The sequence below is a fragment of the Pezoporus occidentalis genome, unplaced genomic scaffold, assembly GCF_034315485.1.
Source record: "Pezoporus occidentalis ecotype Australia unplaced genomic scaffold, CSIRO_AGI_Poc_V1 ctg10, whole genome shotgun sequence".
In the NCBI taxonomy this organism is placed as follows: Eukaryota; Metazoa; Chordata; class Aves; order Psittaciformes; family Psittacidae; genus Pezoporus; species Pezoporus occidentalis.
The window spans coordinates 7,395,647-7,411,247 of NW_026912779.1; the positions used below are offsets into that span (position 1 = coordinate 7,395,647).

Genomic DNA, 15,601 nt, shown 5'->3' on the forward strand with positions numbered 1-15,601 from the left:
CTCACTACATAGTGAAGCATCCACACGATCACTTAAGGCTGCATGTTAGAGCACTGTGAATGGCTGTGACAACACAGCTTCTTGGCTGCAACACATCTGAAGTGTCGTGGTACAGTTCTTCATTTCATCAGACTGAAGGATCCAGTCTGGTATCTCAGCATAAACTATTTCAAGACAGATCACAGAATTATGCCTGCGACATGGAAAGCCCCTGCTTCATATTATTTACAGAACTGCACAGAAATATCCTCAACTATAGGCCTACATTGATATCACAGTTAAAAAACCCCACAAAGATGACAATATCTCAATGTATGCTATAACATCATAGTGAAAAATGACCTCAGGCTATTAAAAAAAATTTATTAAGATTCTTTTCCATGAAAGATTGGTACTACAATCAGTGTAACCATTTAATCAGTCAAGTATGTGTGTTATAGGCAGGCACAGCGTTACAAAACAGGCAAGTACAATGCCCGATTAAGCGAATACAGTCTGAGTATCTATTCATCCACTATTTCTGAAAACAGAGTTATCAAATATCCACCAGGGAAAAAGATGAACTATTTTAGTTTCTCTTTGGCATACTTATCAGGACAATGAATTAACTGCAAGTGTCTTCCATTGCTGCCAGTGCTGTGAAGAAAAAAAAGTACTGAATGGAAGATTGTATGTCAGAACTCAGTTTTAGGACTCGGGCGAACCAGCTAATACATCAGAACTGGTGACAAATGACCATTCAGCTGCCAATGCTTCACAAGGCAGACAAGGACTACATTGTTTCATAATGCAGTTTTGTGGAAGGTATAAAAAGAATTACAGTAAATTTATGCACAGTACATACATATTACACACAGTTATATAAATACCCATGCTGTGGCTGGACTTCAGGAAGTTGATTTATCAGTAAGAAAGCTAGTATCAGACCTCCCAGCATCCATTTAATACACATTGCACTTCGCATCCAGTAATATGTTCATTTCTGTACCTCTCTTAAAAATAGATTTTAAACAGAAGCGAAGAATAATATCGAATCTTTCCATAAACTTTGTTTTCTTATTTACATTGTAATATTCCATTATACATAAAGACTGCATTACGATACATTATCTTCATATAGCTTTTTGTGATACATACAGCTTGAAGCTATTAACATCTTGGTTTGGGAACAGAGATATGACCTATAAGACTATTTAACAACAATTCTAGCCTTAATTTTGCTTTAGTTTGTTTCACTGAAACCATTCTTTGACAAAAAAAACAGTCCTCCTTATTGGGGAGGAAAAAAACGACCCATGTTGAAACCACTTCTGGATTTCCTTAAACCACTGAGAAACTTAGGAACCATAATAACTTTTGCATAATGATATAGCCACATAAAAGGCCCGTTACTTTTTAATTTAGAACATGAATGACAATTGTGACCATATCTTTAAATTAATTTCCTTTTTCTTAAGCTTTCAGTTATTTTGCAAACATTAAACAATGAAAACGCAAACATTAATCATACATAATCTTAATCTTTGCACAACTGGGAAGAGTTCCTATTTCATTCGGGAAAAAATGAACATGCACACACCCCCATTCACAGAGTGAGAAACAGCAGCACTTGCCTCAAGTTATGGTGCACATGGTTGCAATACCAGGTATAAAACAAAGAGTAGAATTTCCAACATCTGTTAAAACACAAAAAACTTATTGTACAAAAAAAAGTCATTCACATTCTTTGCAATGAAGGGAGGAATCAGCTGTTCAGCTTTCTGGACTCTCCAGCCGGCAAACTCCTCCTTCTATTGCCACGGACTGTCCTGCCACAGCTCCAGGAGGAAGTCTTGAAATGTGAGTCTGTGGAAGAGTCGAGAGAGTATTACTGAGTGAGAAGAGAGGCATAATTCTGCAGGACACAAAGCAAGCTTCAAAGTATTGAACAATTACAATACAAAGGACTGAACAATGTTCGTTCCATCACTGAAGTCTGAGGGCAAAGCACAAAGCAAGTTGAAAAGCTGAAAACAACTGGGATTCTTTTTTTCTTTGCATTAATGTTTAACACATGAAGAGAAGGACCATGACAGATACATAGAAAAGACAAACTGGATAACCCAGGGCACTTGAAGAAAGGAATGTCCAGCATGAAGCCAAAAGAAAACTGTGGCATTCCATGGTTTATAAGTCTGTTTCTTAGGGTGATATGAAAAAATTTAGTACTGTCTAGAAAAACATATCTTACAGAAATCTTCAACACAACGATCTAGTTGACAGAGATAAACTAACACTTCAAGGCACAAAGCAACTGCAATGATCAGGATGCAAAGAAGAAATTTCTCTTCATAAAATAGAATCATAGAATAGTTAGGGTTGGAAAGGACCTTAAGATCATCCAGTTCCAACACCCCTGCCATGGCCAGGGACACCTCACACTAAACCATGACTCTCTAATGAAGAGTCCCTCCCCAGCATCCTTACAGGCCCCCTTCAGATACTGTTAGGCTGCTATGAGGTCTCCACACAGCCTTCTCTTCTCCAGGCTGAACAGCCCCAACTTCCTCAGCCTGTCTTCATACAGGAGGTGCTCCAGTCCCCTGCTCATCCTCGTGGCCTCCTCTGGACTTGTTCCAACAGTTCCATGTCCTTTTTATGTTGAGGACACCAGAACTGCACACAATACTCCGGGTGAGGTCTCAGGAGAGCAGAGTAGAGGGGCAGGATCACCTCCTTCGACCTGCTCATCCACCTAAAGCCCCTCAAAGACTTAATCTAAAATATTTGTTGCCAACTGTCAAATAAATGGACCGAAAGAGCAATTGTGTTTCTGTCAACAGGCACCTTTTCCATCAAGAAGTTTTAACAGAAGGCCTTTGAAATGGCTGTGTAATATTCCAGCCAGAGCGTAAAAGCTAGAAAGTAAAAGCCAAAATGTGGGCATGTGTGTTTGTGGACACAAATTCAGCTTGTTACTATTGCAACTCAGCAACACAAAAGAATCTGTTAAACATCCTGTATATTCCTAGGTGCGTTTATTACTGATGGGCAAAGGCATTCACTAATTAAAAGATACTCTGAATTACTTGGAAGTAATGACTTTTTTTCTCCCCATGCACGCACTTTTATACTGTGAAAACTGTTTATGTTTTCAACCACACTGTTGATTTCTGAGCTACAGCAAAAGCCATTTACAGATAGATGGATTGCTTTCATATAGGCCAAGTGGCTAAAGCAGTGTTAAATGAGAACAACAAAAGGAGTCAGAAGTTCTACAGACTTTACCATTTCCTATTTTCAGAGCCTCAGTGAAACCCCAAAATGCAATAAGGCTGATAACAGCATTTCTACAGGCTTGAGGCAGAACATGGCAATGGCAGTGACCCACCAGCAAAGCAGGAGTGCTGGCCTTCATTCCCCTCATGACTTACAAGTTTCAAGTGATTCATTAATGCTCAGAAAATATAATTTTCAAGCAATTATTAAATTAGGAACTAGGCTTTATTCCTGCTAAAATATAAAGCTCACAACACAGAATTTGCTGGCATTTAGAAATTACGGCTTCCTGTAAGTGCAGCTAGCCACATATTTAAGTTTCTGTACATACATTATCCCATTTAAAAGATTTAAGTGCTGCAAAGTGTATAACTTGCAATGAGGCAAAGGGTTGTGAGCAAAAGTAGAGCTGTAAAAGTTTGGTAAAAATAACTTGCATCAATTGAGAAGAAAGTGATTTGAGACAGCACCCGCGATTCGTTGCACTGAAGAGACATTCTGTATCTTGGAGACAGTGTCTTTTAATTCTTTTCTTGGTAAGGGTATCCTGGTGTCTACTTTTAGGTGGTCTTGTTTCCAGTTACATCACAGAGGGGCATTTAAATGAAAACATTTAAAGGTTTTCATTTTACTGCTAAAACTTTGATCTCTGGCCTTCCTGCTTGATACAGGAACATCTCCCTACTTTCAGACCAATTTTAATTATAGCTGTGATTGAGCACTTCAAGAAGAAAAGTTTCGTTTCAAATCTGTTACAGTTTCCCCCAAAATGTCACCAACAACTTCTGGAGATGTTAGTTTGTAAGTTTAAAGAAAAAACAATTAAAAAAGGAAGAAAAACAAGAAGAAGAAAGGTGTTTTTTTTATTTTATGACCAACAGACCCAAGAGGTTTTTCCAGGTCCGTGAAAATTTCTAAATGAGAAGTGGGAAAGGATGCCAATGTAAAAGCAGCATTGTTCAATGCCACTGATTTTCTAGTGAGATGCTGCAACTAAAGCAAACCAGTGGTCCACTCGAAGGCAGATATCAGTTGTGAGATTGCTTATTTACTGATCAGTCAGAATTATTAGCAGATGATTGTAGCAACGCAAGAAAAAGCATCAAAGGCCCCAAGATGCTGCCAAGAGGCATAGGAAACTTGTTACTGAAACAGAAGAAATATTGTTATGATTGCCATGAATCTTATAATCAAATTTTTTCATTACAACTACAACAGACCTGACCTGTGTAAATTAGTTTTCTGACCCAAGTTATGAACTGACCTTCTGCATAGGCTTGACTTACCCCCAGCCCAAAGTTAAAGGTCTAATAGACCCTTATGTAATTGCAGGAGCAAAATGTGAGGCTTCATTGAATCCATATAAAATTCACAGATCCTGTTATTTTAAAAACTTAGTTAACATCATATTCTAATAAGGTTTTGAGCAAGGAAAGGAAAATATGCAAGAGGGATAAGCAGATAGACAATATCTATCAATATATTATCAAGGAGCTAGGCTTCAATAGGCTGTCCAAAACACATTTCCTCTACAAAAACTCATTTCCTATAAAAGGAAAACCATGTTTCCCATACAAAAGACCCCAAACCACTATACATTGCCACCTGTAAATTTCCATTTACAGAAACACCCAAACCACATACAACAAAACCTTTCTTAAAGCCTTTACGTGCATCCTGGTCATCTGCATACTTTATATGATGGAGCAAATAAGGATGCTGTTTTACACTGACTACTTCTTACCTCTTTCACCAACGGCTGCCTTATGCAGAACAACAGCAAGACAGATCTAAGATGATAGTGTTTAAAATATGCTACCTAATCAGTAATACGAAAGGATAACACTGCAATGTCAAGACAACTTCAGATAAACTCCCAAATGAACTCCTACAGCTATATCCTCCTTGTTCTTAGCCCTAAGAACAATCTCCAGTAAAGAAAAAGAAAGATCAAAGAACATGAATTATTTTTAAACACAACCACAGAACTTCTTTGTAGAGTCTGTCACATTTTTATATCCCAACATCATACTTTACATTGAGTCCAGATTGTGGATTAGGTATAGGTTTTTAAAGTATAACAATAAAACCCAAACAAACAAAGAACAACGCTGGAAAGCTCTGAATTGAATTTTAATTGCTCAGTCTTTCAGCTTGAGAAGTTGAATGAACCCACACCTGGGGGAAATTGTGCCTGAGAGCACAAAAACAGAAGAGTTTTCCTGTATTAATCCTCTGCTCAGCTTCATGGAAGTTTCTCTGAGGAAACCATATGCCAAGGAAAGGTAGATTAAGAATGACAGGGCTACCTGCATCTGCAGCTCCATACAGAGAAATTTCACCATCCCGGAGAATATTCTTATTTCATTTGCTTTCCTAGAGAACAGTGAGGTTTGTGAGGGCCTAGTACGAGCAGATGTCCTGACAGGTAGGAAACCAGTTAATCACCACAGATCTGTGTCTGCAGCTTAAAGGAGGGACGTTATGCCCACAGTCCAAAAGGAAAAAAAGTCAAGATTACATACTTGATTTTACTTCCCATACAGGAAAAACAAGCTAACCAACTTCAGACACTGATTCTTGCTCCATGCGCTTGTCATCCAAACACACGTTTCCTTCTTTCCCTCCTAACCAAACCAAAACCATTGAGCAACTAACTCCCTCAACCCCAGTGCTGCAGACACTGCCCATGGAATGTTACTATCTCTCAGCCCTTTTTGATGCATACTGGAAAGTTTCCCATTACCCTTCAAGTCCAAAACTAACAGGTCTTTCTACCCTGGAATAAGCATTAACTGCTATAGGGACAATACAGGGTTTCATCTTTTTGTCAGGAACATTTGATCTACCTTTTAAGTTATGTATTTTTAACATACCTTTAAAAAACCCCAGCAAAACAAATACAAGTTATGCCAAGACTTACTTCATGTCTCAGGCAAAGATTTTCTGGAATAACCTTGAGAACAACTAATATCAAAAAGATTTTATTTTTTTAAGTCTCTAAAGAGCCAGCCTCCTTTTATTCACATAAAAATATCAGTTTGTCACAACAGCTTTGTTTTTTCATTAAAAGCATAAATACCATGTAAACTGAGTATAAAGTGTAAGCCAAGAGACAGACAGTGCTGCATGAGAAAACTGAAGTCAATTAAATGCTGCCAAGAGGACAAAGTACAACTACCAGATGGCAGCACATTCAGTTCTTCGGCAAATCTAGCGAGTATTTCATGTGTTTAGCTTTCTTATTACATGCTCAGGATGTGCTTTAGACAGAGTAATTTATAAAACAAACTTTTTCCATCCATTACACTTTTGAGATGAAATATAATGAAAGACCAAGGACATCATACACTCAATGAAATTGCTTTTTGGAACATTACTCCACCAAATCCATATATTCTTTCAAAATGTGCAGCATTCTAACTGGGTACATGCTTCCACCATGAGAACCACCAGGACACACTATCTCATTTGTTCTCTAGGCAGTAATAGCCCATTTTGGCAGCAACAGCCATCTTCTGCTGCTCTGTGTCCCGGGAAGCTGTCCTCCAACACGGTTGGAATGTACACCTGCCACATGACAGGAGACAGTGCTCTGCAAAATACTGATAATGCTGCTATCAGAATATCCCATGTGCAACTTGTTTGGTGAAATCTTAATAAAGAAGAAGAAAATAAAAAAGGGGGTTGGGGAGGCAGGGATGGAAATGAGAGAGAAGATGGGAAGAGAAAAAGAGGGGCTCCAGAATGATTGTCCTTGTTGGCAAAAGAAACAAGGATACATCTACTGACAGCTTCTGTCTCTCAGGCACTGAAAATACTGATTCTATGTAAAGGTTGCTCAGGAATCTAACAGTTTTCCAAGCTCAAATTCATTTTACGGGTTAAAGTTATTACTATATACTCGTAATATATATGTATACTATATATGTGTGTATATATATGTATACATATATACATACGTATATATATGCGTATATATATGTATACTATACACATATCTAAAAATAACAATATAAAGCATTATAAAAATATAGTTTTTTTTAAAAAGGTAAAAACTAAAGCATTTTCACCTCTCTAAATCATTCATACATGTATTTAGATAGTCAGAAGCCATGTACCAACTGATCACCTTTTAAACTCAGCATCCCAAGCTTTTGGGTATTCTGAAACACTGCCATATGTCTTAAAATGGAATTTCTACCATTCTGAACTGCAGGTGCCAGGTGAGGTTATCTCATTGATATTTGCATGCCTTGGATACACAACCCCATTTTCTCTGCTCCATTTTAAAATGTTGGCCAAAAATGAGGAGAGCTCCAGAACTACTGGCTTTATGCAAGAAATCAACCCCAAAACCAAAACTTATCTGCCCATCTCAGAGCCCATAATTTCCATGAAGGTCTATGAGCCAAGTATTTTAACTGGTATCTTAGCACTAAAGGTTATTTCCAACAAATATAAATACCTTATTTTTATGAGGGAACTGGACGCTTTACTGTATGCAGAGTCCTTTTCAAGTGAAAATTTGAATGACTCCCCAGTCTCCAGACAAGAGTCCAATTAAAGAAACAACAAAAAAAAGTTAACAGTGACATATACTTTTCCTGTCTCATGAAGTTAAAAGACTGTCTCTGTAGTCTGAAATGAAAGACTGAATTATTTGACTTAGTATTTCTGTTAACTAAACAGGCTCAGTAAATTTTTCCAGTAATTTTCAAATTAGAATTAGGATTCTTCCAAGATGTGTTTCTTCACCCAATAAGCACTGGATAACTGCCCCTATCCTGACAAAGGGCTTTCATAGACCTTTAACTCACAAAGTAAGACACAGAAGCCCATCATCAGAAAACCAGCAAGAATCACTACAATCTGTTTGTCACATGTGTCACTTCAAACACAGAGGGCAGTAATTTTGCTACTGTTAGTAAAGCATTTTGCAGCATTAGTAAAGGTGAATAAATCTGATTACAACACATCTCAACAGGAAAAGTGAACTGGAAATGGTCTCCCTGTCCACTGTTTCCTCAAACTGGAAAATGAAATTAACCCTCAAAGATAAGCCTCTGCATCTTGCAACCACAACATTTGGTGTAGACAGCAGCTGTTGCTGATGGAGGTTTTCAAGCACACCAATATGCAACACTCTTCACTACTGTTACTCTGTATCTTAACAAAGCAACTTGAATTTGGTTCATTAGAAAATGGAAAGGATGGCATATGTAGCTTTGAAGTATTAAAACCTGTCACAACATAAAGATGAGTAATTTGTAAGAACCAAATATCTGCCAAAAGAGAGATTTAAACTGGCAACTGAATTGGATCACATTCGATATTACAACTAGATTTTTAGAGACGTGTTGTCTAGATCATGTAGCTGTTACACAAACTAAAACCTATAAAGCTGAACTACAAGGATATCTCAAAAGTACTGCAAGATCTACAACAATTGCAAAAGTTAGAACATGTATACGCAGATCATATAGTACATTTATACATGCTAAGAATCATAGCGAGCTGAAAAATATGTCAAATACCTACACGTAACACAGGACCAAACCTGCACATTGTTGGTATTGAGACTGGGTCTTTTCCTGCAAAGAAAGCACTCTGACTTCAAACACTAGTGAAAACACAGTGAGGAAGTACCTATTTTCAAGCCAAAACATCATCCACCAACTACTCTCAATCACTAAGATAATGCAAGACATGTGGGAGATCCAGGAAAAAGAAGTTCTTTGGCACATCCTGCCTACTTAGACTTTTCGCACACAAAATACTGTGGGCCTTGACTGATCAAATACTCTGCAGACCCTGCCTGAGATAAAAGGGCTCCTGCTTGATTATGCACAGATATACAACATTAAATCAAAGAAAGGCTGCCTACCCATAACCAGAACCTTCAAGAGATGCAGCTGGTATGTGAATTCACATTGCAGGCATACACTGAACTGTCACTTGAGATGGGAGAACTTCTTTTCCTTTGCAGCATCCTCCACTGAGCAAGCAGACAAGGAACAAGAAGATACGAAGACTATTTAACTAAGAGGAGTCATTTAATTTTTAACCTACCTACTAACCTCCCTTCCATCCCATTCTCTGTTTATATCTAAAATCACATTATGGGTGAATTTCAGGAGTTATTTCTCCCCCTCCCAAATTACATGGTGGAAGGTCTCAAATCCCTCCATGCAAACTGTTCTACCAAATGCTATATCAGCCTTTAAGGGCTTAAATATCGCACATCACCCATGGCAGTATGGACAGAGCTCCAAGAAGCAACACTCTAGTCATCAGAATACAGATGTTTTCCCACCAGTGATAAGAAAAATGCTTCAGCTCTCAGAATGTAGCCTAATCAGTTCAGGAAAATAGGAACTGATTATCTGAAAGCTGCCAGAGTATCTTCAAAGAGGTCAGAGCTCTGATTACAGGATGACCTACTTAGCCAATGCTATGATCAGCTGTTGGATCTATTATGGATCCATAAAAAAAAACATCTGGAAGGTTACTCTGAGGACTAGTGTCTCAGAAACAGGAGACAGTTTGGACAGGGAATCTAAAAGAGTGAACTGCTTATCAAAGATCTGGAATTCATATCAAGTAATTAATGAGTCAACATCAAAATAACATAAAAGAAAAAAAACATACCTCCCCAGTTCATGAAGTTATTTAAACTCCCAGTCCCTCAATCTGGAAGTCTTGACCTTTGCTGATTAAGCAATTACTGCTACAAAAGGAGCTGGGTAAGTGCAGAGGAAGTCCACAGACTAGAATTTCCTATCCATTCTCATGGCCACAGCCAGAAACTTCCACAGCAGCTTAGAATAGTTTAACAGCCTCACTTACAGCTACAAAGAGCTGAGTATCACCTGTCCTGGGTTCAGCAGTAGCATTTTTCTCCTTCTTCTTCCCTGCTGGTGCAGTGCTGTGTTTTTGACTTTTGGCCTGGGAACAGCACTGATAACACTGATGGTTTTAGTTACTGCTCAAGTGTTTAGTCTGGCCAAGGACTTTCTGAGTCTCATGCTCTGCCAGGGAGGAGGGGAAGCCAGGAGGAAGCAGAGACAGGACACCTGACACAAACTGACCAAAGAGGTATTCCATACCACAGCACGTCATGCCCGGGATGTAATTAGGAGGTACCCAGAAGGGCTGGCTCACTGCTCAGTCGGGCTGAGTATTGATGGGTGGCATTGTATCCTCTTCCCTGGTTATTTCCTTTATCTTTATTATTATTGGTGGTAGCAGCATTGGTTTGTGTTATACCTTAGTTAGTGAGCTGGTCTTAACCTGTGGGAGTTACATTCTTTTGATTCTCCCCCTGTCCCTCTGGGACCAGAGGCGGGGGGGGGAGGGGGGTTGAGAGAAGGGGGGAGTGAGCAAGAGGGCTGCTTGGTTCTGATTTACAGCCTGGGCTTAAATCACGACACACCTTACATGACAATTGTACCATCATGTATATGGCAATGCAGGAACTTGCTTCAGGGGAACTTGGGAAACCCATTGATCTCCCCAAGACCAAGGCTATTGTTGAAACAATCTATCATGGTATTGCTTCAGGAACACTGGGACAGGCAACTTCTAAAACAGAGTGCATCTATCCCTTAAGCTCAACATAGCTGAGGCTCCAGTATCCAGCCTGGGTAAGTTGCAGCAATAGGAAGTGCGGGTTAGTTCCAAGAAGTATATAGAAAAAAAGCTGTTCAGACAAAAGGTTTGTTTCTTTCCCTATGCAATATGTGACAAACAGTGTCACTGAATGATTATGAAACTGCTTATGTCACGAGGGATGAAGACTACAGTTGAACCAGCAAGGTTATACCTTGATTAGTTGCTTATGGCAGTGATGTAAGGGTTCAAGGACATAAGAATAAGAGGGAAGTCAATGGGCTATCCATTGTGCAGGTAGTGAAGATGACATTGCCAGTGGTATCAGTGGTGGAGGAGCTGATAAACTTCCAGCTTTGAGAGTGAGCTCAAGGCAAGTAATGACACACCACCAGAGATGACTTGTCAGCATTAAGGTGTGAACTTAGTTCATCTGGCAAGCTTCCATGGTATTTTTAAAGTACCGTTCAACCAACCATTTTAAACCAACATTCAACAGGAAACGGTGACTTTTCCAGGCATCTGGCTTTCCAAAAAAAGACTGGACACCTTTCCAGAAAGTATGCTTTAAATCAAGCAATTATTAGTCACAGGGCAGAACTGTTCCACAGCTCTTGCAGGCTCAGCCATTTTATGCTGGTGAGTTAGCATTCAGGCAGCCTGGTTTGGAGGTGAGCGGTCGGCTGCAAAACCCAACCTTTCCCAAAACTGGGAGGAAATAAACCCCTGCTGCAAGGATACTTCCAAATCAGTACTTGGAGAGCTCACAGTGCTAGAAGCCAGAAGCACTGGCAGGTCAGGATGTACAAACCATTTCAAGCCTCCAATTCCACTTCCCTGTGCCACTGTTCTTTTTAAGGAGTTGCTGATATTTAATTATGTTTCCACCTCTCAAGCATACCCGTGTCATCTAGGTAAGCTGGTATCCAGCTTGTAAGTGTCTAAGAAAGGCCTCCTGTATCTCCACAACCTTCATCTGGGGTTCAGAATCACCATTTGCTAGGTCCTATTGTGAAATGCATTAACCTCCAACACACAAAGAACCACAATGAGATTGAAATGCAGGATCCTTTTTTCCTTAGTATGTACCACTTTATATAATTATGATTCTAATATTAGTCCAATTTGTAACAGTAGACATTCAAGCTTCTCACTTTCTAAAAGTCTTGCTATAAAAATATGTTTTCATGTTCATCAAATTAAAGCAGCCCAAAATCACCCACTGTGACAATCCCTTGGTTTAAGAATAAAACTTGAGTCCTTGAATGATGAAAGAAATAAAAAACTGAAGCTCTTTACCACCCTAGGAAAACAGGAAAGCAAGATGTTTCCTTACAAGCTGCTGCCTGATCATTTTGCTATGAACTCATAAACAAGTTATATTTTATACTTTCATGAATTCTTATACCATCATTTCATGGCAAGCACTCAAAATTATCTGTACCAAAACAGTCACTCTGTTAAAGAAAAGGGATTTTCTTTTTTTTTTCTACTTGCAATACATTGTGTTCTATTTCAAGCCCAGTTTTCCATCTATAACTTAGTCCTAGCTGTAGCAGAATAAAATTCCAGCTTTTATGACAGAAGACTTTTTTTGATCAATAGAAGTCAGCAGCAAAAGCGTTTGCGGTTTTTCTCTGGAAAGCATTTGTGGCCACAGACTCAAAGGAGGAAGAAAGGGAGGGGGATTAACTCTTCAATGAAGGTCAAAAACATAATTTAAAAGTGAACCAAGAAGAGCAGCTGTGTCTGTCAGCGCAATCAAGATTACCAGCTGGAGAAGTTACCAGCAGTACGAAAACAATGCATACCAGATGTCAAGTGTTGCAACTGTGAGTAGGAAAACATCTCTGGGCAGTGTCATGCTAGTACCCATTAGCAGACAGATTTGATATTTAGCATTTAGTTATTAATTAGATAATACAGGAAGAGACATTTGAGCCTTCCGTGTAAGTCAGAGGCAGGTGTGCACGCTGGAATAATTTAACATTGTGCATTCTAGGAATCCTCCTTTCACTGCAAACAGAAGATAATGATTTTAAAGCTAACTAGTGAGTAGTAGAACATCTGCAGCTGAGCTTGCTGCAGTTCCACTCAGTCCAGTCTGTACTTTTAATTTGACTTTGGTTTCTTTTCTAATAAACCTGAAATAAATATTAAGGAAAGAAGTGAAACCACATTCTATTCCATGGATAATTAACTGGAAAGAACTCTATGTAAGCCATGAAAGTGAGTACTTGACTAGCACTTCTACCAGCACTTCCTTCACCAGCTGCTTTTTATCTTCCTCTTCCTTCTGGAGCATTCTTGTCTTTTTTTTCTACACATTTTACTCCTAGAGAATGAACTCATCCATTCCCACTGCTTTAACCAGCATGTTACACCATCCTTGCTGTTTGAAATATCTGATGTCAATTTCCTTCTTTTGTACGTTTTCTTATTATCTTGTTCATACCCTCCATCATACTTAAATGGGATACCGGAAGAAGGAAAAAAGGAAAGAAGTGAATTTTGTAGTCTCCTAATGACTAAACTTTCTCCTTCAGCAAATACATAAGGAGCCGCCTCTGAAGAAAGTCAACAAATCCAGGCCCTCAAATCCCTTCCTTTTCCAGGCTTTAATAGTCATCTTTCCATCAAAATGCTGGGTGTGTGTCTTGGGCTTATCTCCTGGTATAAACTTGCTTACTGTCATCTTCTCCTTTAAGGCATGCAAGTATTCCAGGGAATACCTCCACTTCCCTGATTAACTATACTGGGGTGCTGCCTTCTTATTCCCCCCCCCACTTTTGTCAGTTCTTTTAACTAGCTCTGATTGTCCACTCTCAGTCTTGAATATTTACAGCTCTACATGTATAAACAGCTACAGAAATCATGATCCTGTTTCTGCTTGCAGCTTCTCCCATGTTCACCCTCATCGTCCAAACACCTCTCCAAAATGCTTTCATTGCTGCACTGCAATACAAGCCTTTTCTCCCTTCAATGCTATGTGCCTAAGAAGAGGTGGCTCATCCTCTTGGTTAATCCTACTCTTTCATCTTGACAGTAAGGACTTCTCCAGGTCTCCATTGCCAAGCCCAATTTTGACATATTATTTCTCTCATTAAAAAAAAGAAAGAAATTATTAGGCTCCAAAAGACTGTAAATGGACATCAATATCCAAAATATTTATCACAGAGGCTATTTTAGGAACCAGCTTTAAGTTTGTTTCACATCCTCTCCATTTTTCCTTGATGGTGCAATAGCTTTCTCTAAGGAAGACATGCTCACAGAAAAATATCACTGCACCCTAAATAGCCAGTATCACTGAATCAAGCTGGATAAAGTTACTCTAATATAATTACTTGTTAGCAGAGGAAATGGACATGTGTTTGTGGCACCTTTTTTTGACGTAACACGTATGTTAGCATCGGTTTGTTAACTGCTGCAATTTAAAAAAAGGAATTAGAAATGCCCAATCAATACATTTAACTGCTTATGCCACCATTACTTTTTCCATTCTCTTATAGACAGAAATTTCTTATATATTTCATTATTTCATATTCTCCTTAGCTTTTGCCCTCACTCTACTATATTACAACCTAACCCTCACGGCTTACCTTAGCTTTGCCATCCTGTGCAGACATGTATCCTACACACATGCTCTCTGTTGTATGGCTCCACAGAAATTCCACTGTAAAAGAAGTCACAAAAAATGTATTGATTAAATATACAAGATGTAGCTTAACAAAAATGGAATCTTGAGAAACATATATAGAATCACAGAATCATCCAGTTCCAACCCTCCTGCCATAGGCAAGGATACCTCACACTAAACCATTCCACCCAGGGCTCTGTCCAACCTGGCCTTGAACACCGCCAGGGATGGAGCACTCACAGCCTCCCTGGGCAACCCATTCCAGTGCCTCAGAACTCTAACAGTAGAGAATTTCTTCCTTATATCTATATATGTATATATAGCTTAAAATAGTTTGGGAAAGGACAAAAAAAAAAAGAACAAAACCTACTTACCAGGTTAATTTTATCTCAAAAGAAACAGCTATCAAATAAACAAGACTTTCCTTCACCATTTGCAGTCACACACTGCAGAACTAATATCCAGAATAAGAATGTTTCTTCAACAATATGGAGCCTCCAAGATGAGAAATACATCAACTACAACTACGTTTAAAAGATGCGACTAACACTTGAAGCAGAGGCCTGTTCCACCCATTAAGAAAAAGCAGATATAATTTGCTTTCGCTTGCCTTGAACACAGACAAGAGCACACTACAGTAGCATAAATGCAGGCAGTGCACAAGGATTCTGTAGAATTGTAACACTATCAACAGAATAACCAGTAACAAGCATTTTTTTATATAACTGATACATAACATGTACTAACTACCAATGGGTTAATGGAGGTTTGTGATTTAGCTGCACAAGTAGGACACAGGAAAACATGTAGAACAATGAGAACTGAAGATACAGAACAGGCAGGAAATGCATCTGGTGAAAGTAAAATAATCCTGCAGAAAAAGCAGGAGAGATGACTGCTGGAAGCAGAATAACACAGCACGATAAGCAAGGAAGATACCTGGCAAAATTAGTGCAAGACTTAGTCCCAACAGTATGCTAAATAACATCAAGACCATATGCAATCACCCACTTTCTTTGGGGAGAGGGCACAGAACACCAAATTTAAGAGAGGAAAGAAAGACGGAGAAGAAATGAGACCATTTTGATTTTGGCT

At 38.9% G+C, this 15,601-nt stretch overlaps 1 protein-coding gene and 1 long non-coding RNA gene across 2 annotated transcripts in view; both read right to left on the minus strand.

The window, feature by feature from the left end:
• Positions 1 to 353: 353 nt before the first annotated feature.
• TASP1 (taspase 1) overlaps positions 354 to 15,601 on the minus strand; it is an 85,535-nt gene continuing 70,287 nt past the window's right edge. The window contains 2 exon segments of the mRNA XM_062610827.1: positions 354 to 1,845; positions 14,469 to 14,542. Coding sequence (XP_062466811.1) covers positions 1,753 to 1,845; positions 14,469 to 14,542 — 167 coding nt within the window. The 3' untranslated portion in view covers positions 354 to 1,752.
• Positions 9,146 to 10,948, minus strand: LOC134159686 (uncharacterized). Its single transcript, XR_009963257.1, has 3 exons — positions 10,694 to 10,948; positions 9,910 to 10,130; positions 9,146 to 9,256 (listed from the first exon to the last, which is right to left on the minus strand). It is a non-coding gene; the product is annotated as an uncharacterized LOC134159686 (long non-coding RNA).